This window comes from Prionailurus viverrinus, chromosome F2, assembly GCF_022837055.1.
Source record: "Prionailurus viverrinus isolate Anna chromosome F2, UM_Priviv_1.0, whole genome shotgun sequence".
In the NCBI taxonomy this organism is placed as follows: domain Eukaryota; kingdom Metazoa; phylum Chordata; class Mammalia; order Carnivora; family Felidae; genus Prionailurus; species Prionailurus viverrinus.
In genome coordinates, this window is record NC_062578.1 from 580,250 (window position 1) to 608,233 (window position 27,984).

The following is a 27,984-nucleotide window of genomic DNA, read 5'->3' on the forward strand; positions in this document are numbered from 1 at the left end:
CAGGAAGTGGTGTAGATGTCAGTGGTGAATTTAAACACATTACACGACATCTGAGTGCAAACATGGTCCTAGTCGGGAGATGTTGGTTTTGGTCCCAGCTCTGCCAGAGCCAAAAGCATACGTGAGTCATGTGATCTGTGCCTCACTTTCTTTACTGATAAGAGTGGACTTTGCTAGACCTTACGTTCTTTCTACTTTTAAAACTCTGTTCTGCTGTTTCACCTTGTCTTGTGTGGTGTTCCCATGCACAGACACTCCAGGCGTTTTTCGCTAAGTAGTCCCTTTAAGTGTTTTACTTCCCTCGCACTTTTTCTGTGATTAGAACTCCCTGGTCTCTTACTGCCTGCCTTTCAAGAGAGGCACTTTCCTGACATCATCTCATTTTATTCCTTAAGCTGATTTCCCTTCTTTCCTTCCCCCTTCCCTGTTAGTGTCTGTTACAATGTTGTTGAAAAGAGATAGCACACATGACTAAAATACCTACTTTTGTTTAGTAGTTGTGAATGTGCTGTACTCCTATTGGGACATGCACAGCTCTGGCTAATTATAGATTCTGCCCATTTTGCTGTAACTTAAAGTGACTTGACTAATGAATTAGAAGTTGTTCATTAGAATATCTTCTATGAAGAGTTGTAACAACAGAAGGGGCGAGGGTTGAAGGTTGATATTGGAATAAATATCAAAAATAACATGGCAGTAGAGGCACCCTTGATTGTATTTTCAGCTCTTTGTGCCACACAGATTTATAGTATTTCCACATGCAGAGGGTGTGCTGTTCTGTGCAGATGCATGTGCACTTCGGGCCTTCTTCAGGACTGTTTAGAGGCGGGTGGGTATGAATCCCTGAATCTCTGGAGCACTTTTCTAATCGTCCACAATTAGTAATTTACAATTGTATAATTTTTAAAATTTTTCTCAACACACTTATTTTTCAGTTGATGTTTCATTTATAAAAGAGATATTTAAATATTTCTGTACTTTCTCTTTAGCCTTATGATCTTTTAAATGTTGTTTTCAGTGTGATTTTTGGACACCAGTTTAAACCTATCTTCCAAGCTAAAAATACTACCTACAGTGCTACAAAATAAGGTGGTTTAAATGAGGAAGTTTTTTTTAATAAAGAAGACCTTGCTTTGTGAGTACTCAGAGTGGAAGGAAGCAGTTATGTACACTCAGTGGTCCTATACACTTCACACCTTGGAAAGGCTAACCTATAATAGCCCCTGTCTCAGTCATCTCAGGTTGCCATAACAAAGTGCCACAGACTGGGCGGCTTAAACGACAGACATTGACTTTTCACAGTTTTCGAGCTGGAATTCTGAGATTAGGTTGTCAACCAACATGATCCAGTTCCAGTGAGAGCTCTCTTCCTGGCTTGAAGGCAGCTGCATCTAGCTGTATGCTCACATGACTTCTTTGTGCACAAGAAGAAAGACAGATTGCTGGTGTCTCTTCTTATAAGGATACTAATCCTAATGAATCAGCCCCCCCTATCTTTATGACCCCAATTAACCTTAGTTCCTTCCTTAGAAGCACCATCTCTTTTTATAGATACACTGGAGATTAGGGTTAGGGCTTCACATATGAATTTGGGGGGACATTCAGTCCAAAGCATTCTGCCCCAAGCCTCCTAAAATTCATGCCCTTCTCACATGCAAATGAATTCATTTCATCCCAACAGCCCTGAAAGTCTTAACTCATTCCTGCATCAATTCTAAAGTCTAGTGTCCAAAATCTCATCTATATATCATCTAAATCAGAGGTGGGTGGGAGACTAGGTACCATTCGCCTTGTGGCATAATTCCTCAACAGCTATGAGCCTGTGAAACCAGACAAGTCAATGTGTTTCCAAATACAATGCTGGGACAGGTATAGGATAGACATTCCCATTCCAAAAGGAAGAAATAGGAAGGACGAAAGGGGTAATAAGTCTCAAATAAGTCCAAAAACAACCAAGGAAAATTCCATTAGATTATAAGGCTCAAGGAAAATTCCCTTTGGTTCAGTGATCTGTCTTCCAGGTCTGCTGAGATGTCAGTGTCACCCTCATGGCTCTGTGGGGCCTTTCACCCTTATGGCTTTCTGCAGAGACCTCCACCACTGAGGGAAGGAGGGGGCATTTTAGCCCACCTAAACCAAAAAGGTAGACCCATCCTTTGAAACCCAGGAGAAATAATCAACCCTGCCCCCCAGGGCCTGTGGTGAGTGGCAGCCCTGATGGTCCCCTAATCGCCTTTGGAGTCCTACCGTTTTTTTGATGGATGATGCACAGTCGCAAAAGAATACCTCTAGGGGCGCCTGTGTGCTTCAGTCCATTAAGCTTCCCACTTGGGGACTTGAGCTCCATTCATGGTCTAGCAGTTCGTGGGTCAGGGCCCTGCCTCAGGTTCCCTGCTGTCAGCACGGAGCCAGAGAGCCTGCTTCAGATCCTCTGTGCTCGCTCTCTCTCTCTCTCTCTCAAAAATAAATAAACACTAAAAGAAAAAGAATAGCTTTGTTGTCATGTCCTGCGGAATGAAAGAAGTCCAGCAGCCTTCCTTCATTCTCTCTGGTATCTTTCTCCTTTACTTCAAACTGGTATTGTGTTTGCTGGTCCATCCCACAATCTCTTTATCAAGTGGTAGTCTAGCCACACCGTTGGTGTTCTCTTAGAACATGCTTCCTCATATTTTGCAGTGTGGGCAAGCTGAGAATTTTCTAAGTATTGAAGTGCTGCTTCCTTTTTGCTTAACAATTCCTTCTTCAATTCATCTCTCTCCCATATTTTACTCTTAAGAAGTCCAGAGAACCCAGACTCTGCCTTTTACATTTTGGTTACAAATTTCTGCTGAATATCCATAATCTTGTTGCTCACAAGTTCCATCTTCTACAAAACACCTAGAACACAATTGAGCCAAGTTGTTTGCCACTTAATAACAAAAATTGCTGTCTTAGTCAGTTTGGATTATTATAACAAAATATACTGGGTGGCTTAAACAACAGGTATTTCAGTTTCATAGTTCTAGAGGCTGGGAAGTCCGAGTTCAAGGTGCCAGTTGATTTGGTTCCTGGTGAAAACCAACTTCTTGGTTTGTAGATGGCCACCTTCTTGATGTATCCTCACATGGTGAAGAGAGACAGAGATCATCTCTCTTGTGTCTCTCTTTGTAAGGGACTAATCCCATTCATAAAAACTCCATCCTCATGAGTTAATTATTTCCAAAAGCCCCACCTTCAAATGCCATCCCATTAGGGATTAGGACCTCAATATATGAATTTTGATGGGGTACAAACATTCAGTTCATAGCAATTACCTTTCCTCCAGTTTCCAGTCATCTCTTCATTTCTGTTTGACACCTCACTAGAATTACCCTTAACATCCATATTTCTAGCATGTACCTCAGAACTCCAACCTCTACCCATTACCCAGCTCTAAAGCTACTTCCACGTTTTTAGATATTTGTTGGAGCAGTACCCAGCTTGAACTATCATAACAAAATACCATAAACTGTCTGGTTTAAACAACAACAGAAGCTGGAAGTCCAAGATCAGGATACCGCCATAGTCCGTTTCTTGTGACAGCTCTGCTTTTCCTTGTTTGTAGGCAGCAGCTATCTGGCTGTGTGCTGTTGTGGCCTTTTCTCTCTGCTCCCAGTGAGGCGGGGATTTCTAGTGTCTCTTCTTACACGGACACTAATCCTATCAGATCTGAGCCCCACCCTGTGGACTCCTTCAACCTTAATTACTTTCTTGGAGGTCCTATCTCTAAATACTGCAAAACTGAGAGTTAGGACTTCAACATATGAATTTGTAGGGGACACACATTCAGTTCGGAGTACCCCCTCTTGTCCAGTTTTGTATAAACTTTGCTTAGGAATCTCTTGTCTTCCTGGAAACTTTGTATACTTTTTCTTACTTAGATTCTTTAAAAACTGGACCTTCTATTGGCTCTTCACCCTCTCCTAAACAGTGCAGACTACCTCTGCAGAATAAGTCACGGTGACATTCCTGGTGGTAGAACTGTGACGCTGTGATCCCAGGTGGCCGGTGTGCCCTGCTAAATTCTGATTGTTCTCATCTCTATAGACTGTGGTGAATATTCCAATGGCCTGGTCAGTATTGTCTAGTCTTTTTTTTGTATTTTTTTTTTTTTAGAGTTGGGTTTCAGATTTCTGTTTCATGCTTAGGATTATTGTGGTTTTTGGCAAAGAATATTTTCAACTGGGTGAAAAGGCAAAAAAAAACGTAGAATCAAGAAGTGAAAGCACAATTGTTTATGGTTCAGTAAGCACTTGTGGTTAAGAAATGTGTCTGTTCATCATTGCCAGATGACTTAAAATTTTATGGGAGAACATAAATTTTAAACAAAAAGTAATTGTACTGTTTACAGAATATAAAGATGTGAATTTCTTCAGAATTTAGTTTTTAGGTATTGTAACCTAGACTTCCTGCTTGGGGCTTTCTGAATTCTATTGTGAAATTATATATGAAATGAATCTGATGGCAGCTTATCAAAATATTTACTCAGAAACTAAAGTTTTGACTTAAACATTAATAATGATGCAATATTGCAATTAATAAGAGTCTCACTCATTGAATACTCACAGGAGCATAATATTGCTAGGTGTTTGGGAATCCTTGATAAAATTAGGCATAGTTATAATCTCTCAAAAGAAAAGATAGTATGATTATATACAAACAAATACAATTCATATTTCAGTGCATAAAAAAAGCATTTGTAAAATACAGTGAATAGATAAAGTAGATCATTTGGATTTGATTTTGGAATGTATTGTTTGTTTATTTTTCTTCTTAGAGCATTACTTGAATCACAGTTAATTTGCATTCTCTAGGTGCAGATCATATCCAGTTGAGGTAAGGTGGATTAGTTAAAATCATCTTGGTCAGCAGTGAAATTAAGGCTAGTGAAACAGTCCCCAGAGTTCTTGACATCAGTTTGAATTAGGGTTCACTTAGCTCATATATATCTATTGGTACTGATCCTGATACAGCACTGAGTTTATGGTTTAATGGACAAAAGTATCCATTTTATGTGTGAAAGTGTTGGTAAGAGGAGCAGAATGACATAAAGGAGAGTAATAAACTCAGCTGGATGGAAAAAGAAAACTGTTCAGAAAGTTCAACTCTTTCTTAAAAGTATGGTCTAGTTTTTACCTTATTATAGAAATAATTTAAAGATATTAGAGTAAAGCTGGAGAATTTGAGGCTAGAGCAGTAAAAAATAACAGGTAACAAAGGTGTTTCTATGTAATGGAAAGTAGTTTGGATTTTTTCTAGTGGATAGCCATTGAAAGCTTCAAGCATGGTGGCAATTGATAAATTTACACTTAAAAAGAGCACCCTAGTGGGCCTTATGTACAATAGTTAGAATGGCCAGGTACTGGACTGGAGAGGTCAGTTAAGGTCAGGCTATTGTATTAGCTAAGAGGCATCTCAGTCTTAATATATCCAAAACTGGTATCTTCATTACCAGTAGTATCCCCTGTTAAGGCCACCCCCCTACACACACACACACACACACACACACACACACACACACACACACACAAAGATACCTGGTCATCTAGAAACCTTGCCTGTCTCAGTAGACATTAACTGTGTACTTCCCCTTTCTTAAGCCAAAACAATGGAGTCCTTCTTGACTGCTTTCTCTCATTTCCCACTTGCAGTTCATCAATAAAATTTGGTGGCTCTACCTTCAAAATATGTCTAGTTTTCAACCATTTCTTATCACCTCTGTCCCCACTTCCCAGGTCCAAGCTACTATTATGTCTCCTGGATTGCCACAGTAGCCTTCTTTTTTTTAATTTTTTTTTGCTTTTTTTTTTTTTTCAACGTTTATTTATTTTGGGGACAGACAGAGACAGAGCATGAACGGGGGAGGGGCAGAGAGAGAGGGAGACACAGAATCGGAAACAGGCTCCAGGCTCTGAGCCATCAGCCCAGAGCCTGACGCGGGGCTCGAACTCACAGACCGCGAGATCGTGACCTGGCTGAAGTCGGACGCTTAACCGACTGCGCCACCCAGGCGCCCCTTTAATTTTTTTTTTACGTGTATTTATTTTTGAGAGACAGAGTGAGACAAAGTGAGAGTGGGGGAGGGGCAGAGAGAGAGGGAGACACAGAATCCAAAGCAGGCTCTAGGCTCTGAGCTGTCAGCACACAGCCTGACACGGGGTTCGAACTCACAAACTGTGAGATCATGACCTGAGCCAAAGTTGGACGCTTAACCAACTGAGCCACCCAGGCACGCCGCCACAGTAGCCTTCTAACTGGTTTCCCTACTTCTTCCCTTCTGCCCTCAGTCTGTTCTCAGCAAAGCAAATTATGTGCCTTCCTCATTGGCTTCTTCTGATCACACTCACCGGAAATACCCCAAGTTCACACAGTGGCCTTGACCTGTCTTCTTTCTGACCATTGTTCTTTAATCTCCTATCTGCTGCCATTCAGGGTCAAGCAGACTACTTTTAGTCCTAGCCAAAATAGGAGTGGACTCTTCTCTGAAATGGTGGAATGAACCTTTGGGGAAAGCTGAGACTTCTAATGGGGATATTAAAGCCACCAGAAAACCATCCTGTTTCTTTTGGCATTTGGAGGGCCTGAGCATAAGAAGTACTATAGCCGATCATTTGAACTTGAGGCTAGGGGTATTCTCATTCAAATGTATTCCTAGGACTCTAGCCCTTCATTTTATAAGGCTGGGATTTCCTGGATAAATATCAGAAGTTGATAGACTAGGACATAGAATTAGTTAAAGGTATTATTTAAAATTTCACAGGTAACTAACAGACGCACCCACATAAGACCATTTTGGTACTGGAGGTATGTATCATTTTGGGGGGGGGGGGGGCGGGAAGCTATAAAATACCTTTAATAAGAGTAAAATGTAAACTGATTATACCATGGTAATCCAGAGTGAGTAACAAGGAGAATTGTAATAATCATAGCCAGTGGTAACTGTATCAGAGTATCTGTTCAGGACAGAGGTCCTACCTGTATTGGAAGCAGGTGGACATTAAAATCTCCTGATGTCCATTCCTGAGCCTTGCTGTTCTATCCCCCCAACCTGTGTGTGTGTGTGTGTGTGTGTGTGTGTCTGTCTGTCTGTCTGTCTGTCTGCATGTGTCTGTGTGTGCATGTACATGATGGGTGAGGACAGGATGCTGTATAGATTGGGATATCTATGAAGATGAAGAGAGACACGGTAATAATATAGGGGGAAATTCCAGATTACTGTGTAGCCAATGTTTGGATAATTAAATGGAGTAACTTAAAGTTAGTGCAACATTATATTATGTAAAGTATTTCTCTTAGAAAAACTTACAGATGCTTCTGTCTTCTATAGGAGGATCATTTCAGTATCTCCCCACATACTAATTTGTTTCACCTGGTACTTACTTATATAGTGTTGATTAATTTCTTATATAGTACTTCTTGTATAAATGTTTGTGAAAGTTATCATAGTATTTATTAACTTATCAACATAACCTACTTAAGAGGATTTGAGTTGACTTGTATATAAATGGACCCTGGCAACCTGTACATTTCAAATAAGTCCAGTAGTCTCAGATACATTTTGTTCTTATATCATTTACTTGATTCTTTTGTGGCCTCTTGGTCATTTAAAACCAAATACTTTTAAGAGCAGTTAACTGATAAAATAACTCATTCTTTCACATATTCATTTGGCAAATGTTAGCCTTAAATATTTTCCATTTTTAACTAAGAACTGTTTTATCTGTTGTTCTTACACAGAACTTACAAGACCCTGTAGTATACCTTCCGTATGAACCTGCTATTCCTGTTTCCTAATCATTTAGTCTGCTGTTTTATGTTAATATTTGTGCTCTCCATTTGAGCTCTGTGGTACTCTTCAGTATTTAGAACTATGACAAGTTAGAGTGCAGCAATCAGTATTGACACTCTGACCATGTCCTGCCAAAGCGAGAGCAACCATTTCTCAGCTGGTTATGCTTTCTTTATATTTTAAATAAGTCTCATGTTTTAACATAATAAATTAGGAAAAAGTATCACTCACAATTTCCTATCTTTAACCAGTATTTACCTGAGAGAAATTTTGGTCCATGTCTTGCGATAACACTCGATTTCTAGGATTCGACCTACCAGTAATTCTCTCTGACCTTAAGAAAGTCATGTGAGCAAGTAACTTTTTCAGTTTTCTTATCTGCCAAAAATGGAGATTAATATCTTCCTTACCTATTTCATAGGGTTGTTGTAGGTCAAGTATGATAATAGATTTGAAAATGCCTTGGAAAAAGTTAGTAACAATGACAGTGACCATGGTGACAGTGGCTGCTCTTGTTTCATGTGTGATGGACTAGGCCCTGCACTGTGGTCTTTCTGTGTTCCCTCTCTCAATATTTGCAGTGTTCTTGAGGATGGATAATACTGTCTCTATTTAAAAATGAAGATAGTGTTGGGTGTCTGACTTCGGCTCAGGTTGTGATCTCTTGGTTCATGGGTTCAAGCCCTGCATCGGGCTCTGTGCTGGCAGCGCAGAGCCTGCTTAGGATTCTCTGCCTCCCTTTCTCTGCCCCTCCTCCACTTGTGTGCTCGCTCTCTCTCTCTCTCTCTCTCTCTCTCTCTCTCTTTCTCTTAAAAATAAATAAATAAACATGAAAAAAAATGAGGACACTGTTAAAAAGAAGGTAGGTATAAATAAGGTATTTGAGGATTTCGAAAGGGAAGAAGTAGTTGCTTCTGGCTGGGATTCAGTAAACCCTTCCTGGACAAGGTTATATTTTGGCTGAGACTCACAAATTTTTGGAAAATTTTGCTTTGCCAGCACAGAAATGCCTTTTATGTATCGTCCATTTAATTACAAAATAATCTTTGTTTGTAAAACCAGTATCTCTTATGCCCAGCTTTAAAGCTTGTTTCACATTCACCATTTGTCCTAGGTTGCTTTTTGCTTTTTTATCTCTCACACAAAGAGGAAATTACACTGCCTTATTTTCTTGAGGGAAGGTAGGCTGCTGGTGTGTCCCTAAAACTGTATTGGACAGTGTTCCGTATGAGAGACTTGAGAGTGCTTCTTGGAGAACATTGGAGCCCGTAGTACATCCAGGATGGCACTGATCACCATCTTCGCCAAGCCTGTATGTAAGTCACCAAGCCTGTTGGAGTGCACCAGGATTTGGGTGACAGTCAGTGCTGTTATGCTGCAGTGCACAAGAGTGATCGTCAATAGCATCTGGCATGTTTGTTCTACATTGCAGTGCACCAGGGTTCTGTTGGTGGTCCCATAAGGCATGTTTTTTCTATTTTGTCTATACTGCAGTGTACCGTGGCTGTGGTAATAGTGATACCGTGCAACACGTTTTTATTCCATCCACAGTACACCAGGGCTGTGGTGGTAGTACCATTGAGTGTGTTTACTCTTGGGGTGGCTCAGTTGGTTGAGCATCCTACTCTTGATTGTGGCTCAGGTCATGATACCAGGGTTGTAGGATTGAACCTTGCATCAAGCTGCACACTGAGCATGGAAGCTGCTGAAATCTCTCTCTCCCTCTGCCCCTCTCCTCCACTTATGCACTCTTTCTCTCTCTAAAATAAAAGTGTGTGTGTGTGTGTGTGTGTATATATATATATATATATATATATATATATATATATATATATGTTTATTCTGTGCTGCAGCGTACGGACTGTGGTAATAGCCAATACCATGAAACATGTTTATTTTACAAGTCATTTAGTGTTCCAAATCTTCAGCAGAAATCATAGTTTTAGGAATATTGGCAGGATTTATCATAAAAATCTTCAAAGAGAGTGTGGTTATTAGCAATATGATTCATCTCAGATATGTAAGTATCCCTGGGAGTAATAACTGTGTCTTTCTGTAATGTCTTGCCTTTATAAAATCTGTTGGAGGTTTATAGGGACTATAGAGTTTGGCAGACTACTGAAAACCTATCTCACTTTTAGAGCCACACAAGACAATAATTAGTGCCTGAGGAGAAAACTCAGGTTGCTCAGGCGAGCCACTGAGCGTGGCTGGACGGTGCCATGGCAGACACTCAGCCACACACAGCCAGGCCACCTGATCTCATGGGCCCTGGAGCTCCAAACAGCAACTGTTGTCAGTGGTTGATGGGGTAGGTGCCACACGTGCTGCACAGTTTTGGGGGATGAGCTCTGAGCACAGGTCCAAGTTTTAAAAATTCTTAAAATATGTCCACAAATGCTCCTGTGGTTAATGCAGCCCCTAAACTTAGGGCATTTCCCTTTGCTGCTGAAGACCCTAATTCTCCAACCACTGATCTGGCTGCCCTGCATGGGAAAGATGGTGTGTGCACCAGAGCGATGTCTTACGTTATCCTTAATTGTTTTCCTGCTCACCAACTGAGGATGAGCTACGTTTTACTAAAGAAACAACTATCACGGTAGAGGAGGCGCAATGCTTACTTCCTACTTAGTGCCTTTCTGTAATACTTGTTTTCATTACTCCACTTCCCTCCCCCATAGTGACTAGTACCAGCCTGACATTGTGCTTGTTCACATCCTTCCCCCATTCTGTTTCCTTCCTTACCTTAAGAAATAGTAGCAAGATAGGTACATACCTGAGGAAACAGTAGTTGAAGGCAGTGCTCTGGAGCAGTGATGTGGCCTTGCTTAATATGCAAACACATGTTACTGACACTTAGAGAAAGGAAGGAATGGAAAATTAGGGATGAGTGGAAAATGAAGAAAAATGAAGAGGAAAAAGAAATGGAAATGAAATTAAATTGTATAACTAAAACTTTGATGTTATTTAAATATTAATTTTCATTATTCACTGTTAACCAGTTGGCTAAAGTGGTAAAGAAATTAATATCAGTATCTATTATATAATTAGCAGGGTACTATGTTAGATACTTAGCTTTTGTTATTTCATTTAATTTTTTTTAATTAAAAAACAGAAAATAGAAAAACATAAGTGTACTCACCACCTAGAATTAATAACGTGTTTTAATCTTTGGTCTTTTTTTGATTCACGTTAAAAAAAATTTTATGTTTTTATTTCATTTTTGAGAGAGAGAGGCAAAGTGCAAGTGGGGCAGGGGCAGAGAGAGAGGGAGACACAGAATCCGAAGCCGGCTCCAGGCTCTGAGTTGTCAGCCCAGAGCCCGACACGGGGCTCGAACTCACGGACCGCGAGATCGTGACCTGAGCCGAAGTCGGACGCTTAACCAACTGAGCCACCCAGGCGCCCCCATATTTTTTAATAATAGAAACCATATGAAGTGTGAAATGCTCTTCTTTCTCCTTAGGTATGTGTTTCTATGTATCCTGCTGGCCATATTTATATACTCGTATTACATATATATCTACAACAATAATTTATTGTTTTCTAGGTTTCAAAAAATAATAACATTATGCGTATCATGCTCTGAATATCTTGTTTATCCCCTCTCGTTTATGAGATCTCTACATGCTGATAAATAGACATCTGGCCCACTAGTGTTAAGTTCTGTATGGTGTTCTGTTGTATGAACACAGCATGGTTTACCCTTCCTCCTGTTGATTTGTGTTCGGTACACTTTTCTGCTCTTATAAATAGTCCTGAGGTATGCATCCTTGTTTAGGTCTCCTGGTGCTTGTGGCAGTTTCTGGGACACATCTGGGTTTTAGGTTACATACACTGTCAACCTCAGTTCTCTCGCTGAATTCTTTTTTTTTTTATTTTATTTTTTTTTAACGTTTGTTTATTTTTGGGACAGAGAGAGACAGAGCATGAACGGGCGAGGGGCAGAGAGAGAGGGAGACACAGAATCGGAAACAGGCTCCAGGCCCTGAGCCGTCAGCCCAGAGCCCGACGCGGGGCTCGAACTCACGGACCGCGAGATCGTGACCTGGCTGAAGTCGGACACTTAACCGACTGCGCCACCCAGGTGCCCCCCCCCCTTTTTTTTTTTTTTTTTTTTCGCTGAATTCTTAAAAATGTTCTTTGAGGGGCGCCTGGGTGGCGCAGTCGGTTGAGCGTCCGACTTCAGCTCAGGTCACGATCTCGCGGTCCGTGAGTTCAAGCCCCGCGTCGGGCTCTGGGCTGATGGCTCGGAGCCTGGAGCCTGCTTCGGATTCTGTGTCTCCTTCTCTCTCTGCCCCTCCCCCATTCATGCTCTGTCTCTCTCTGTCTCAAAAATAAATAAACATTAAAAAAAAATTTTTTTTTAAATAAAAAAAATTTTTTTTAAATGTTCTTTGAGGTACACGTGGGAAAACAGAGGGGTTGAAATGTTATCTAACTTGGCCAACTTAATTAAAAAAAATTTTTTTTTAATGTTTTATTTATTTTTGAGACAGGGAGAGACAGAGCATGAACAGGGGAGGGTCAGAGAGAGGGAGACACAGAATCTGAAACAGGCTCCAGGCTCTGAGCTGTCAGCACAGAGCCCGACGTGGGGCTCGAACTCACAGACTGCGAGATCATGACCTGAGCTGAAGTTGGCTGCTTAACCGACTGAGCCACCCAGGCGCCCCTTGGCCACCTTAATTAATCAGTAGTTAAATTCAGATCAAATTCTACCCATTAAAATTTTTTTTAATGTTTATTTATTTTTGAGAGAGAGAAAGAGAGAGAGAGAGAGCATGAGTGGAGGAGGTATACCTAGAGAGGGAGACACAGAAGCCAAAGGAGGCTCCAGGCTCTGAGCTGTCAGCACAGAACCAGATGCGGGACACGAACCCACAAACCACGGATCATGACCTGAGCCAAAGTCAGACACTTAATGGACTGAGCCACCCAGGCGCCCCTCCACCCATTTAAATCTCAAGCCCTAGCGTTCAACATTCCTCAGAAATCCTCCCCTTTAGCCTTTATGATCATTAGAACAGTTGCAACCAGCCCGTCTCCTGCAGAGTCAAAGCAGGTAATGAGGTGGAGGGAGCATATAAGAAAGAAGAATCAGTAAGTGCCCATACTTCCCTTGTTGTGGTTATCAGAAGAGTTCAAGATTTGGCGTAAAATCATGCTGTGTGAAATGATGGCTCTAAGTTTTCTGTGTGTACAAAAATGTTTCTTTATGATGGAAGACTATCTTGTATGTTGCTTAAAATAAAATTTTAATTAAAAGATGTTACAGTGAGTATGTTACTATCTGTTGTCTACTTTGCATAGTATACAGACCATTTTCTATAGGTGGAGAAAGCTATCTTATTTTTTTTTTTAATTTTTTAAAGTTTATTTATTTTAGAGAGAGAGAGAGTGGGGGAAGGGCAGAGAGAGACAGAGACACAAAAATCTGAAACAGGCCTCGGGCTCCAACTTGTCAGCACAGAACCTGACAAACTCTGTCAGTACAGAACCCGACGCAGGGCTCAAACTCACAAACTGTGAGATCATGACCTGAGCCAAAGCCGAACGCTTCACTGACTGAGCCACCTGGGTGCCCCTAAAGCTATCTTAATGTGATTCTTTTTTTTCATGACATTTTATTCACAGTTGGACCTTATGTTTATTAGACTTCATTTTGCTTGTTTTTTTCTTCTTCACCTTCTAGGTAGAAAGTCTGGCATATTAGTTGTGAAAATTCTAGAGCTGCATGAGGAATGCACCATCCAAGTTGCTATGTGTGAGCAGTTAGCAGGGATGCAAGCCGACAGCTCTTCTCTAGGTCAGGCCCCCAGGACTGGACTGAAGGTGCTGTTCACCAAGGAGACTGCTTGCCATCTCAGGGGACATCCCCAAGACATCATCCATATTTACCCTCCCTGGTGAGTAGAAAGAACTGATTGTAGCAGTCACTAACTGAGTTTGTCTCAAAATGTATTTTTATCATGAACATTTTTGTCACCTTATTATGGAGAAATGCCAGGAGAAAGAAGCCAGGATTTGACATCGATTTTATGTAACAGAAGCACTGAACTGTCTTTGAATGCTTGTTTGTGCTTTTGGCAGGAAATTTTTTACAATTTAAGGGCAGAGAGGCAAGGGAGAAACAATCATATCAATATTCCTCTCTAAGTGGTATATTAAGAAATATGGCTTTTTTTTCTTAGAAATTCAATTTTAGTAAGAGGCATTAATGTGACCATATGATAATACACATTAATTTAATATTTCTTTGCTAATCACTTTGAAAGGGATAAAAAGCATAAATTAAGACATAATAGGGTTTGAATCTTTAGGAGCATAAATGGCCATTAATGGGTCAGAAATGTTTTTAAGGATACATGTTTGCTTTCTTTTCCATAGGGTGTTATTTTTTTACTACAAGAAGAAGAAAATCATATTATTTTTGAGAGAATGTTTGAGCAGCCTTGTTTTAAGAACTAACTATAAATTTTGTTGGCACATTTTTAAGAGTTTCATTCATCTGTCAGATTCTTAGCATTGAAGTTGACTTACAGGTCTTTAAAGTAAAACTTCCTTCCCAGAGGAGGGATCTATTTTCACTGTGTCCATAGTGAGTTCTCAGTGTTTACTTAAATCCTTCCACAGTCTGTGGATATCATAGGGTAACCTACATTTTATTTTATTTCATTTTGCTTTGTTGTGTTTTTTTTTAATGTATCTTTTATTGAACAGTATAAGACACCTACAGTGTCATATACAAATTATAAGTATACATTTCTTCAAATAATCACAAAGTGACGATGTAATTGCTGTCCAGTCCAAGAAATAGAATACAGTGCACACCTGGGACCACCCCAATCCCCTCTCATTTCCCCCCTTTTCCTCCCACACCAGTTGACCATCATCCTGATTTATGATGCAGTAGACTCCTTTGGATGTTTGAGAACTTCATATAAATAGAACCATACAGTAATCACAAAATATGCATTCTCTTTTGCCTGACTACTTTCACTTAATATTACGCTTGTGAGATTCATCAGTTTCCTTGGCATTTAACGGTTTGTCCATTTTTATTGCTAGACAGTATTCCATTGTATTAATTTATGCAATTATATCCATCTGTTCTTCTATTGACAGATAGTTAGGTGCCTTCAGTTTGAGGATATTGTGAATAACGTAATGGCCAACTGTCATTCTCTGCGGCTTACTCGAGAATATAATGCCCTTAATTCTCTTCTTTCTGAAATTTCTCATCATCCTAAAACCATGCCATTATTTTTCTACCATGTTAAAAAATTTTTTAATTAATCTTGACGGTACTTCCTCTTCCCACTGTGGCCAAATTGCCCCCCTTTCTCCACCCAGCACTCCCCACACCACACCTCCGGCATCTGCAGCCACCTCTGCGCTGCTCCTCTCGTGGTTACTTGTGTGGCCATCATGTCTCCCTGTAGTACAGTGCTCACTCTTGCTCCTCCTCGTGCATTCCTCTGGCTTCTCAATACTAAAGTGCTACCAGGCTCGTCCTGGACCTCTTCTCTACCCTGTCTACCTCACTCACCCCTTTGGTCCTTCCATTTCATCTTTTGCTGTAAATACTAGCCGATCACTGACGCCTCTTAAGACTGTCTGCAGCCCACTCTCCACCTCCTCATCACAGCAGCATCCCACAGCCCCCTTACTGCCACAGCCATGGCTCTACTTGAGTACTGATGGCGTGGCAGAATCAAGCTCCTAACCCTCCCTCTTCTTCGTCACCCTTCCCCATCTCAGGACATGGAAACCACCTTCTTGAGTACATGCACATGTCCTCAACTCTTCTTTTTCTCGTAACCTCCCTTCTGCAGCTCCACTTCCAAATGCACACGGGTCCAGGACTTCTTGCCACCTCTACTGTCAGGACGTTTCCAGGTACTCATTCTCCTCTGGGTTGTTGCAGTCTCTTAAGTCATCTCCCTGCTTCCTTCTTTGCCCTCCTCTGTCTCTTTCAAGATGATTGAAGGAGCAAAGCTATGAATATGCAAGTTGTCGTACCGCTTTTTGGCGCTCCATGCCCCAGTGTCTGCTCACCTCATGCACAAACCCATCCCGAGCTTTGAGGCCTCATCTCCCATCTCTGTCTCCTTCCGCAATTCCATCCTAGCCACAGTACACTCCACCCTGGTCCTCAGATACCATGCAGCTCTTCCCCTGGGGCCTGGATTCTTACCACTGCCTGTGCTGGGGTGCTCTGTCCCACCCCTCCCTGTGTCTGCATGGTCTGCAGTTTTCTTATCTTCTCTGGGCATGTACTCAGCTGTCACCTTCTCAAGAGTCTTCCCCTGGGTTCCATATCTGAAATTGGAAAGTATCCCCTTCCAGGCCCTTTATTGTCCTTTTCCTACTTTATTTGTCCTTTACTGTCCTAGACAGTGCTCCTCCTGTCTAGGGCCTTGTGCCTGTAATTTCTTGTGTTCTTTTGACTGTTTTATTGGAAGTTCTTTTTGGAAGCTTATAGTAAAACTTAGTGATATTGAGAGTATTTGATTTTTACGGTGAATTCTAGTTTTATCTTCTTTATCAATATACATCAGTTTTTGTTTTTATTTATTGTATTTCAACAAAAATATGTATATTGCAACTATGCTGAGTTTATTACAGTGAGACACAGAAGATTCCAACATAGTTATGTTTGGAACTAAATTTAGAAACATTAGTAGACTCTGGATCCTAGCTTTTGCCCTTATAGCTTTTCTTTATTTTATTTATATATCTATTATTATTTTTAAATTTAATTGTGTTTTTTTTTTTAATTCCAGTATAATTAACACACCATGTTATATTAGTTTCAGGTGTGCAATATTGTGAGTCAACAATTCTGTACATTACTCAGTGCTCATCACAATAAGAGTACTCTCAAACCTCTTCATCTATTTCACCCATCACCACACCATCCTCCCCTCAGGTAACCACCAGTTCTCTACATTTAAGCATCTGTTTTTGTTTGTCTTCTCTTTTTCTTTGTTCATTTGTTTCATTTCTTAAATTCGACATATGAGTGAAATGCTATGGTATTTATTTGTTTTTCTCCAACTGACTTATTTGGCTTAACATTATACCCTCTAGATCCATCCATGTTGTTGCACATGGCAAGATTTTATCGTTTGTATGGCTGAATGATACTCCATTATAGATATACACCACATCTTCTTTATCCATTCATCTATCAGTGGATACTCAGGCTGCTTCCATAATTTGGCTATTGTAAATACTGCTGCAGTAAACATGGGGGTGGCATGTATCTTTTTGAATTAGTGTTTTCATATTCTTTGGGTAAATGCCCAGTAGTGGAATTACCTGATCCCATGGTAATTCTGTTTTAATTTTTTGAGGAATCTCCATATTGTTTTCCACTGTGGCTGCACTAGTTTGCATTCCCACCATCAGTCAAAGAGGGGAACCCACATCTTTTCTCCACATCCTCACCGATATCTGTTTCTTGTGTTGTTGATGTTAGCCATTCTGACAGGTGAGACAGTTTGCATTTCTCTGATGGTTACATGAGCAATCTGTTCAAGTGTCTGTAAGCCATCTGTGTGTCTTCTTTGGAGAAATGTCTGTTCATGTCCTCTGCCTGGTTTTTAATTGGATTATTTGTTTTTATGGTGTTGAGTTGAATAAGCTCTTTATATATTTTGGATACTAACCCTTTATCCAATATGTCATTTGCAAATATCTTCTCCCATTCAGTAGATTGCCTTTTAGTTTTTTGACTGGTTACTTTGCTGTGCAGAGGATTTTTATTTTGATACACTCCTAATAGTTTTATTTTTGCTTTTGTTTCCCTTGCTTTGGGAGACATATCTTGAAAAATGTTGCTATAGCTGATGTCAAAGAAATTATTCCCTGTGCTCTTTTCTAGGGTTTTTGTGAGTTCTAGTCTCACATTTAGTTCATTAATCCATTTGGAGTTTATTTTTGTGTATGTTGTAAGAAAGTGGTCTAGTTTCATTCTTCTGCATGTTGCTGTCCAGTTTTCCCAACACCATATCAGGAAAAAACTCTCTTTTTCCCATCGCATATTCTTGCCTCCTTTTTTTTGTAGACTAATTGACCACATAATCGTGGGTTCATTTTGGGGCTCTCTATTCTGTTTTATTCATTGATGTGTCTGTGTTTGTGCCAGTACCATACTGTTTTGATTTACTATAGTTTTATAGTATATCTTGAAATCTGGGATAGTGATACCTCCAGGTTGTTTTTTGTTTTTTGGGTTTTTTTTTCAAGATTGCTTTGGTTATTAAAGGTCTTTTGTGGTTCCATATAAATTTTAGGATTATTTGTTCTAGTGCTGTGAAAAATGCTGTTGATATTTTGATAAGGATTGCCTTAAATCTGTAGATTGCTTTGGGTAGTATCGACAGTTTAACAATATTTGTTCTTCCAATCCATGAGCACAGAATATTTTCCACTTCTTTGTGTCATTTCAGTTTCTTTCATCAGTTTTCAGAGTATAGGTCATTCACCTCTTGGGTTAAAGTTTATTCCCAGGTATTTTATTCTTCTGGGTGCAATTGTAAATGGGATTGTTTTCTTAATTTCTCTTTCTGCTACTTTATTATTAATGCATAGAAATAAGATAGATTTCTGTATATTGCTTTTGTATCCTGCAAGCTTACTGAATTTACTTATCAATTCTGGTAGTTTTTTGATGGAGTCTTTAAGGTTTTCCAAACATAGAATCATGCCATCTGCAAATAATGAATGTTTTAGTTCTTCCTTACCGATTTGGATGACCTTTACTTCTTTTTATTGTCTGATTACTGTGGCTAGGACTTCCAATACTATGTTGAATAAAAGTGGTGTGAGGACATCTTTCTCTTGATCCTGATCTTAAGGGAAACCCTTTCAGTTTTTCACCATTGAGTAGGATGTTAGCTCTGTGTTTTCTGATGACCCTTATTATGTTGAAATATATTCCCTCTAACCCTACTTTGTTGAGGATTTTTATCATGAATGGATGTTGTACTTTTTCTTTTTTTTCCTTTTTAATTTAAAAAAATTTTTTTTTATTTTTGAGAGAGAGAGAGCAGAAGTGGGAGAGGGGAAGAGAGAGAGGGAGACAGAAAATCTGAAGCAGGCTCCAGGCTCTGAGCTGTCAGCACAGAACCTGATGGGGGGCTTGAACTCACGAACCATGAAATCATGACCTGAGTCAAAGTCGGACATTTAACTGAGTGAGCCACCCAGGAGCCCTGGATGTTGTACTTTTTCAAATGGTTTTTCTGCATGTATTGAAATGAACATATGGTTTTTATCCTTTCTCTTGCTGATGTGATACATCACGTTGATTTATCTTTTCCTTAAATAAGCAGATAAACTCTTAGAATCATTATGTAGGTCCATAAAGCATCATCGTGCCTCCAAATCTCTGTGTCTTTAGTATGGATTTTTCCCCTCTCATTTCATTTAAAAAGCATTTAATTGGTTTTTCTAGTAGGTATTTATACATATGATACAGATTTCAAAATGTATTGAAAGATAACGCAGTGAACAGTGAGTCCTTCCCATATTTGTTTCCCAGCCATTCAGTTCTCATCACCCAAAGGAACCACTGATACCAGTCCTTACACACCATCCAGAGATGGTGTTTGTGTATGTGTGTGCATATGCATATACAATATAAACTCATTTATGTATTTCCTGCCACTATTCTTTTTTTTTTTTTTTTCCAAAAATGGTATCCAACCGTAATACCCTTGTACCATGCTTTTCTATTTTTAAAATGCATGTTGGAGAGTATTCAGTAACAATATGCTAGTATAGAAATAATTGTTACATTCGTTTTGCATGGACTTCTGAATTAAAGATACCATTTTTATTCAATCAGCCCCTTTGGATGGACATATTTGTTGCTCCTCCTATTTGGTTATTGCAAACAGTACTGCATCATTACCAACATGTGTGAGGGAGAGCTATAAGATGAATTTCTGTAAGTATTATTGCTGGATCAGAGGTTATATACCTCTTTAACTTTAGGAAACATTGTCAGATGGTGCCATTTTACATTTCCACTAGCAGTGCATAAAGTGCCTATTTCCCTTTTATTAATCTACTGTATTGATCTTCGCCAATTTAAAAACTAGAAAATGGAATTTATCATTTTAATTTTTTTTACATTTCTTTTTTTCTTTTACTGTAATATAAGCTTGGGCTTCATTCCCTGTGCTTAAGAACCATTTATGTATTATTTTCTATGAAATGCTTGTTGATGACTTTAGACCTTTCTTCTCTTGGGTTGTTGGTCTTCATCTTATCGATTTGTATCAACTCTTCAGAAATGCTAAAAATAGCTCCTTGTCAATCGTATACATTACAATGAGTTTTCTCCCCATTTGTCATTAGTCTTTCAGCTTTTAGGCAGGAGGTGTCCCTTTTTGTTTGTTTTTGAAAAGCAGGGTAGTGTGCTTTTCCATGGCTGAATTTATCCATCTTTTGTAGTTTCTGCATTTTATATCGTAGATAGTAAAGAAGTCAAAACTTTCTTGCTGTGAGATTAAAATTTTTTCTGTGTTTATTCTAATACTTTATGGATTAATTGCTTTCAAATTTTTTATATTTAAATCTTTGACTCCTGGAATTTATATTTATGTAATAGGTTAAGTAGGAAATGAATTTTTTTCAAATGACCTCTCAGGAGTCCCATCAGCATTTATTGACATCATGTTAAATTTATGAATTTCTGGAATAGGACTTAAAAGCAGTCTCTGGGTAAGGCTCTGCTAGGATACTCCTCCCTTCCCCATGCTGATGCAATTAATGGCAGCATGTATCAGAGCACCAGGGTGCTAATTGGTTACCTTAAATCTGTCTTCCCTCAGAAATCTGTTCTCATTCAGCATCTTCTCCTTTCTCACTCTAGTTTTTGCTTCGTTGTATAATTTAGGTTTTGCTTTCAATAAAGTCTAAGTTCATCTCTGATGGGAAGGGCAAGTTGGTATTCTTTGTTTTTAATCTCCTCCCTCCTCAACTTCTAATATTTTTGTGCACCTCTATGTATCTCAAAACATACTTATTAAATGATACTTTTTTAATAAAAAAAATTAGTGTCTAAGTGTGAATGTTCTTTAGGAAAGATGTTTTAGAGGTATTGAAGTTGGGACACTTTCTTGGGCTCATGAGAAGTAAAATTAAATCAAGATTATCTGCAAAGATAATATATTTACAAAAAATTTTCAAATCCCACTGGCTCATTAGACCTCATAAGTGGATGAGTTATTATCATTTGACTTTGGGAGGTTTTTAGTTTTGGGTTGTATTGAGGAAGCTGCCTTGGTGGTTGCTTCTTTCATTCTTTCAGGGGAAATTTTCTGTGTGAAATTGTACGGAATTTCCTGTGTGGTACTATATGCAGAGATTATTAATTCTAACCTTGATTTGGATATTTTCTTTTTCTCTGTTATGTTTTTGGTTTTCATTCTTTGAGGAGTTTTGCTCTGTGAATGGAATGTAGATTATAGAATAAGAGTGAAATGAAATCCTGCATTTGCCCATTTTAATATATGAGACCTAACTGTTTTTATATGTTATACCATCCAATGGAAAATGAATTTTGATCTCTAGGAAGACAACTTAGAATGCTTGTGTTGTTATCCAAGCCAAATGGTACCAGATATTAATGCTATGTAAGAATTTTATTACCTCTATAAAAGTGAAAATATCTGAAATAGATATAATTTGATGTATTTCTCTGGGGTCATTGTGACCTTTCTCAAAATGACCATCTCAAAAGAAGGAGATATATATATACACACACACACATATATATATGTGTGTGTATATATATATATATGTATGTGTATATATATGTATGTATGTGTGTGTGTATATATATATACATATATATGTGTATATATATATGTGTGTGTATATATATATATATAAAGTAAGATACCTTGATGAAAATTATAAAACACTGATAATTCCCAAATGTTGGTGGGACTGTAATTTGGTACCTTCTTTGGCAATATGTCACAAACGTTAATGTGAATACACTTTGATACAGAACTTTTGCCACTGGCACTTTATCCTATAAAAATACTCAAATATGTACAGAAAATATAGTCATAAATGTTTTGCTTTAAACCTTAAAATCTAAATCCAGCCTAAATAGCTATTAGGCTGAGGTGGATTAAATAAGGTTCTGCACATCTCTGCTATGGATGGTAATTTAACATAGTGATAGAGATTTTTATTTCCTCTCATAGAAAAATATCTATATCACAGTGTTATTTTGCAGAGAGCAGGTCACAAGACAGCAATCAGGGTCACTGAGACAGGAGGAGCAGTCTGGGTCACTTGGGTAGGAGGACTATTACTACTTCTCCTTCCTTGGCCACCTCATTACCCAGCAGACAAACTGATACACTATTGTTATTAGCTTCTAGGGCTCTCCTAAAAGCAAATACCACAGATTGGGTGGCTTAAACAACAGAAGCTTATTTTCTCATGGTTTTGGAGTCTGGAAATTTGATATCAAGGTACCAATGGTTGGTTTCCACTGAGGCCTCTCTCGCTAGCTTGTAGATGGCTACACTCTTGCTCTGTCCTCAAGTGGTTTTTCCTTTGTGTGGGCACATGCCCCTGATGTTTCTTTGTGTACCCAAATCTCCTCTCATTATAAGGATATTAGTTAGCTTAGGGTCCTTCCTAATGGTCTCATTTTAACTTAATTACCTTTTTAAAGTCCCTATCTCCAAGTAGTCACATTCTAAACTACTAGAGGTTAGGACTTCAACATATGAATTTGGAAGGGACACAGTTCAGTCCACAACACTATCATAAATATTAACACTTTTCTGCTGGATATTTCAATTTTGTGAATTTGATCAACCGCCTGATTTCTCTGTTTCCATGTCTCCAAGAGGACTTGACAACCTTCCAAATAGCTTCCTGAATTGTATTATGTCTTGTTATATATAGATAGACATTTTTCTCAAAAAAAAAAAGATACTTTTTTAATTTAAAGAAAATGTAATAGTATTTTTTAGGTACTTTAGGAGGAGAGATGAATGGGAAGTGTTTTGAAAGATGAGTTTATTGATATGCATGTATAGGTGATTTAGGCCATCTATCTTAATAGTTTGGAAGTTTCTGCATTTTAATTAAGAATTTATTTCTTTTATCCAAATGTTAACTGAAGTTAGTCTAGATGTCACTTAAAAATAGCTCATAGTTAAAGAAAAAAAAAGCCAAAATAACAAAAATGACTAGTCTTTTTTTAATATAACTTTTTTAAGATAGAGAGCGAGAGAACGCATTAGTGGGAGAGGGGCAGAGAGCGTGAGGGACAGAGGACCTAAAGTGGGCTCTACGCTGACAGGCTGACAACAGCGAGCCCAGTGTGAAGCTTGAACTCACAAACCACGAGATAATGACCTGAGCTGAAGTCAAATGCTCAACTGACTAAGTCACTGACTAAGCCACTGCCCCTAGTCTTTTTCTTTTAGTGGAAACTTTCCATTATAAATATTTCGTCCTTGGGGGCGCCTGGGTGGCTCAGTCGGTTAAATGTCTGCCTTCGGCACAGGCCATGAACTCACAGTTTGTGATTTCGAGCCCCGCATCGGGCTCTTGCTGTTGGTTCAGAGCCTGGTGCCTGCTTCGGATTCTTTGTCTCCTTCTCTCTCCGCCCCTTCCCCACTCACACTCCATCTCTGTCTCAAAAAATGAATAAGCGTTAAAAATTTTTTTAATTAAAAATAAATAAATTAATTAATTAATTGGTTAATATTTTGTCCTTGTAGCCTGTTTGCTCTTTTTCCATTAAAAGTCTTTTGTGTTCATTCAAACTTGTTTTCAACATGGAAACAGTTTTTAAAAGAATCAGTAGAGGGGAGCCTGGGTGGCTCAGTTGGTTAAGTGTCTGACTCTTGATTTCAGCTCAGGTCATGATCTCATGGTTCATGGGCTTAAGCGTCACGTTGGACTCTGCTCTGACAGCGTGGGGCCTGCTTAGGATTCTCTCCCTCCCTCTCTCTTTCCCCCTCCCCTTGCTCGCAGGCATGCATGCTCATTCGCTCTCTATTTCAAAATAAATAAATAAACTTAAAAAGAAAAATAAAAGCATAGAGTTTTAAAAAAAGAATTTATAAAAAGCAGAATCAGTAGACTTCTGACACTTCCATTTGTCCTTTAGCAATAAATGGAGTTTAGTTGAATAATGGTTACTTATCCAAAGGAGTTTAGAGCCCTCTCTATGTATTGAATTCCCATAAGATGTAATTGTTATCTTACCTCAGCAAATCTGGGAATGAAGGTAGAACTAAAATGCCTTGCCTAGGATTAATTGTATTATGATACAGTGATAGAATTGTATTACCAGAAGCAACCTCTAAAAAAAAGGTCATGGGGGCGCCTGGGTGGTGCAGTCGGTTAAGCGCCCGACTTCAGCCAGGTCACGATCTCGCGGTCTGGGAATTCGAGCCCCACGTCAGGCTCTGGGCTGATGGCTCAGAGCCTGGAGCTTGCTTCCGATTCTGTGTCTCCCTCTCTCTCTGCCCCTCCCCCGTTCATGCTCTGTCTCTCTCTGTCCCAAAAATAAATAAATGTTGAAAAAAAAAATTAAAAAAAAAATAAAAAAAAGGTCATGAATGTATAAAATCTCAAACATATAAAAATATAGTAGTCTAATGAATCTCATGCCCCCACCACAGTTTTAAAGTTTATCAACTAATGAACAAACAGAATTTATTGCTAAAGGAAACTGAAAGGTTTCAATATGTTTCCAGAGAAACATTTTAGCAAATTGAACAGAATTTTTTTTTAATGTGAAGAAAGGAGTTTTCTGTGATACTAGTTATAGAAAGAGGGAGGTAGACCTCATCTGGCTGATAGAATATGACCTACTACCAAATCTAAAGCCAGGATGAGCACCAGAAAAAGTTGAATATGTGATAGTGTATCAAGGGACAACCAGGACACCTCATGGGACACCCACTCACTCACTCATTCAAAATATCTGTTAACGCACTGGTGGCAGACAATTTTGTCCTTCCTTACAATATGCATCATAATCTGGGGAAGGAGTGAAATCCTACTTTCTGCATTATAATGAATACCTCTCTGTATCAGTAAATTCACATCATTGTCTCTTTCTTTTTAATTTTTTAATGTTTTTTATTTATTTTGAGAGAGAGCGTGTGTGCATGCGAGTGGCGGAGAGACGGAGAGAGAGGGAGAGAGAGTCCCAAGCAGAGTCCATGCTGTCAGCGCTGAGCCTGATGCAGGGCTACATCTCATGAACTGTGAGATCATGACCTGAGCCAAAACCAAGAGTCAGAGGCTCAACCGACTGAGCCACCCAGGTGCCCCTCACATCATCATTTTTAATGACTACTTTGTACTTCGCTATATGTATATGTCATAATTTAAATAGTCTCTTCTATTGAGATTTTAAGGTTGCTTCCTATTTTGGGAAGTTGTTTCCCATCTTGAAACCGTACCTGAATGAAAGTGCTTATACTCCATTCTCATTATATTCTTAGAGTATTTCTAAAAGTGGAAATTCTTGTTTAGAGAATATGGGTGGGTTTTGAGCTCTTCAATATATTGTCACCATAGTAACCTATGAAGGTTATAAATGTTCCCAATGCTGTCGGTTTCTCAGCAGTCACGTCAATACACACTCAACATTTTTAATGACTACAGGTTATATAATTTCTTTATTCTTTTCCATATTCTCAACATATAGTGTATATTCACTTCTTTTCTAACACAAATTAATTTTTAATAGACATACACACACACACACATATATATATATAATTTAGTATATATTTTAGATTGCTTTTCAGAGTGGATTTTAGGAACTGTTTTAGTGGGTTAAAGGTATGCATTGTTGCTGTCACTGCTATAATGTCTTGATACAGTTACTTATAAACTTCATAGAGTATCTGCAGCTGGTCATTGAATACTTTTTCTTATATTTTCTTATATATAAGAAAATATAATCTTATATTTGCTTATATATATTATGACAGGTTATCTTTTGAGAGTTGGTTTTCTTAACTTTTACTCACATTTGTTGGGGTTCTGCAGACTTTCTTATCAATTTGATGCCTGTTTTGTATAATAAAATGTTTCTGTTTATAGTTATATCATTTATGATAATACTTTTGTTGTTTCCTTCCTAATAGTTATATCTCTTGTTTCTGTCTTATTACATTAGCTAAAACTTTTAAATCAGTCTTTTTTCCTACAGTATTTCCAATGACTAGAATAATGCTAGGCACATAGTTTTATGCTAGGTTTGTTATGCTAGCATAGTTTTATGCTAGAATGCTAGGACATTCAATATTTGATTAGTGTTGAGTATTAAATAATCATCAAGACATTGTCAGTTTTGTTATGCTCCCTATTTGTCTATTTTTTTTTTGAGAGAGAGGAAGAGCACAGGGGAGGAGCAGAGAGGGAGAGAGAGATTCCCAAGTAGGCTTCATGCTGTCAGTGCAGAGGCTGACACAGGGCTTGATCTCACAGACTGAGATCATGACCTGAGTTGAAATCAGGAGTCTGAGGCTTAACCGACTGAGCCACTTAGATGCCCCACTCCCTATTTGGATGACAGGATGTATCAGTATATTTTGCTGATTTGTACATTCATTAGGAAGCATTTATTGAATGTTTACATATGCTATAATAAGCCTTGTGCTGGATGACGGGGTTACAGTATTCAAAATGACAAATCATCTCTGCCCTTGAGGAACTCAGTGGTGGAAGAGAAAGGTAATATAAACAAGTTATAAAGGACTTTAGAAAGTATACCAATAGGTCTCTGTACAAGGGATAGGAGGACAGTGAGGAGGGCAATACAACTGATAGATCAGTAGAGGGGTGTGCGTGTGTGTATACCACGTGCTGGGGAGAATACAGATTGAGAGTGTCAAGGGTAGCTTCCTGGAGTTGGTGATCCCCTATCCAAGCTGTGGAGGCTAAGTTGGAAAGAATAAAGGAAAGGACTGTGAGGGCATTTGAAGTAGCAAATGACTGAGTGAGCAAAGTCCAAGAGGCCAGAATGGTATGGTGGTGTAGGGTGTGTGCGGGGATATATGCCTCAGGAAGTTCTCAGGCAGAGGTAGCAGCAGGTGAGGTTGGAGAACCTGGATACAGTGTTAAAGAGGTGATACTGAATCCTTCCTTCGTCCTGGAAAGGAGCAATGTGATCTGGTTCACACTTCGAAGTTGGTGGAGACTGACTGTAGAAGGCTGGAGTAAAGGCATCTTGGAGGCTTTGGAAGTAGCTAAAGTGTGAGAAAGACGATGACTTGGACTGGGATGGTAAACAGCAGATGTGGGATCTGTTTTGGAGTCAGAGGCAACAGGATTTCCGGATGGGTTTGATGTGCTATATGAAAGTCAAGAAAGAAGGGAGACTCCTAAGTTTTTGGTTTGAGGAGGAGGTGAGTTATGGCACCATGTAGTAAAATGGGGAGACAGGGTTGATTTGGGGGGCACAGTCCATAGTACCTTCTTGACACCAGCAATAGCTAGAGCCCTGAGAGATTATGATGCCAAAAGAGAAACTCTGTCAGCTGGTCTGGGTTTTCAGTGTAACCTATGTTTGGTAAGTGCCAGAGGGCCAAGGTAGAGCCCATAGGCTTGTTCACGGCTGCTTTTTTCCTCTTTTATATTTGCTACCTGGGATTCTTTGAAATGAAGACATGGCTGACTCTTATTGCTAGGAGTAAAGCAAGGCCAAAGATGAAAGGTTTGTTTACTGAGTGGTACTGTCTTTCAGTTGTGACAGCCAGAAAGCCAATTTTTTCCCAACACAATTACAGGATGTCCTGAAAACAAATAAATAGAAAACTAATGCAGTGATAAAAGGGAAAAAAATGAACACCATGATGGTAATCTAGAAAATCTAAAACAGGAGAAGGAAATCAATCATTTATGCTTATGTGAGGAAAGAAGTAAAGCAGATATCAGCAGTGCACCACAGAACACTTTTCCATGGGATTCCATTATATTCCATTATATTCCACTTCGTAGGAATATAACCAAAAGGTTTTCATTCGAATAACTTTGGGAGAGGCTACTTAAATGTGGACTGGTTACTATACTGTTGGGCTCCTCAGAGACTAATGTGCAATAAGCAAATGTGCATTATGTTCTGCAATAGAGGAAAACAAAACAGAGGGGATCAT

General features: G+C 39.0%; 1 protein-coding gene across 7 annotated transcripts in view; it reads left to right on the forward strand.

Moving 5' to 3' along the window:
• The window catches only part of SPIDR (scaffold protein involved in DNA repair), a 509,126-nt gene that overhangs the window by 212,929 nt on the left and 268,213 nt on the right, over window positions 1-27,984 (forward strand). For all 7 annotated transcript variants that reach the window (XR_007148501.1, XR_007148502.1, XM_047841985.1 and 4 more), the window contains one exon: window positions 13,503-13,716. Coding sequence is in view for 5 of the 7 variants with exons in the window: in XM_047841985.1 (XP_047697941.1) it covers window positions 13,503-13,716 (214 nt within the window). In the remaining 2 variants the exon portion in view is untranslated. The remainder of the gene's footprint in view (window positions 1-13,502; window positions 13,717-27,984) is intronic.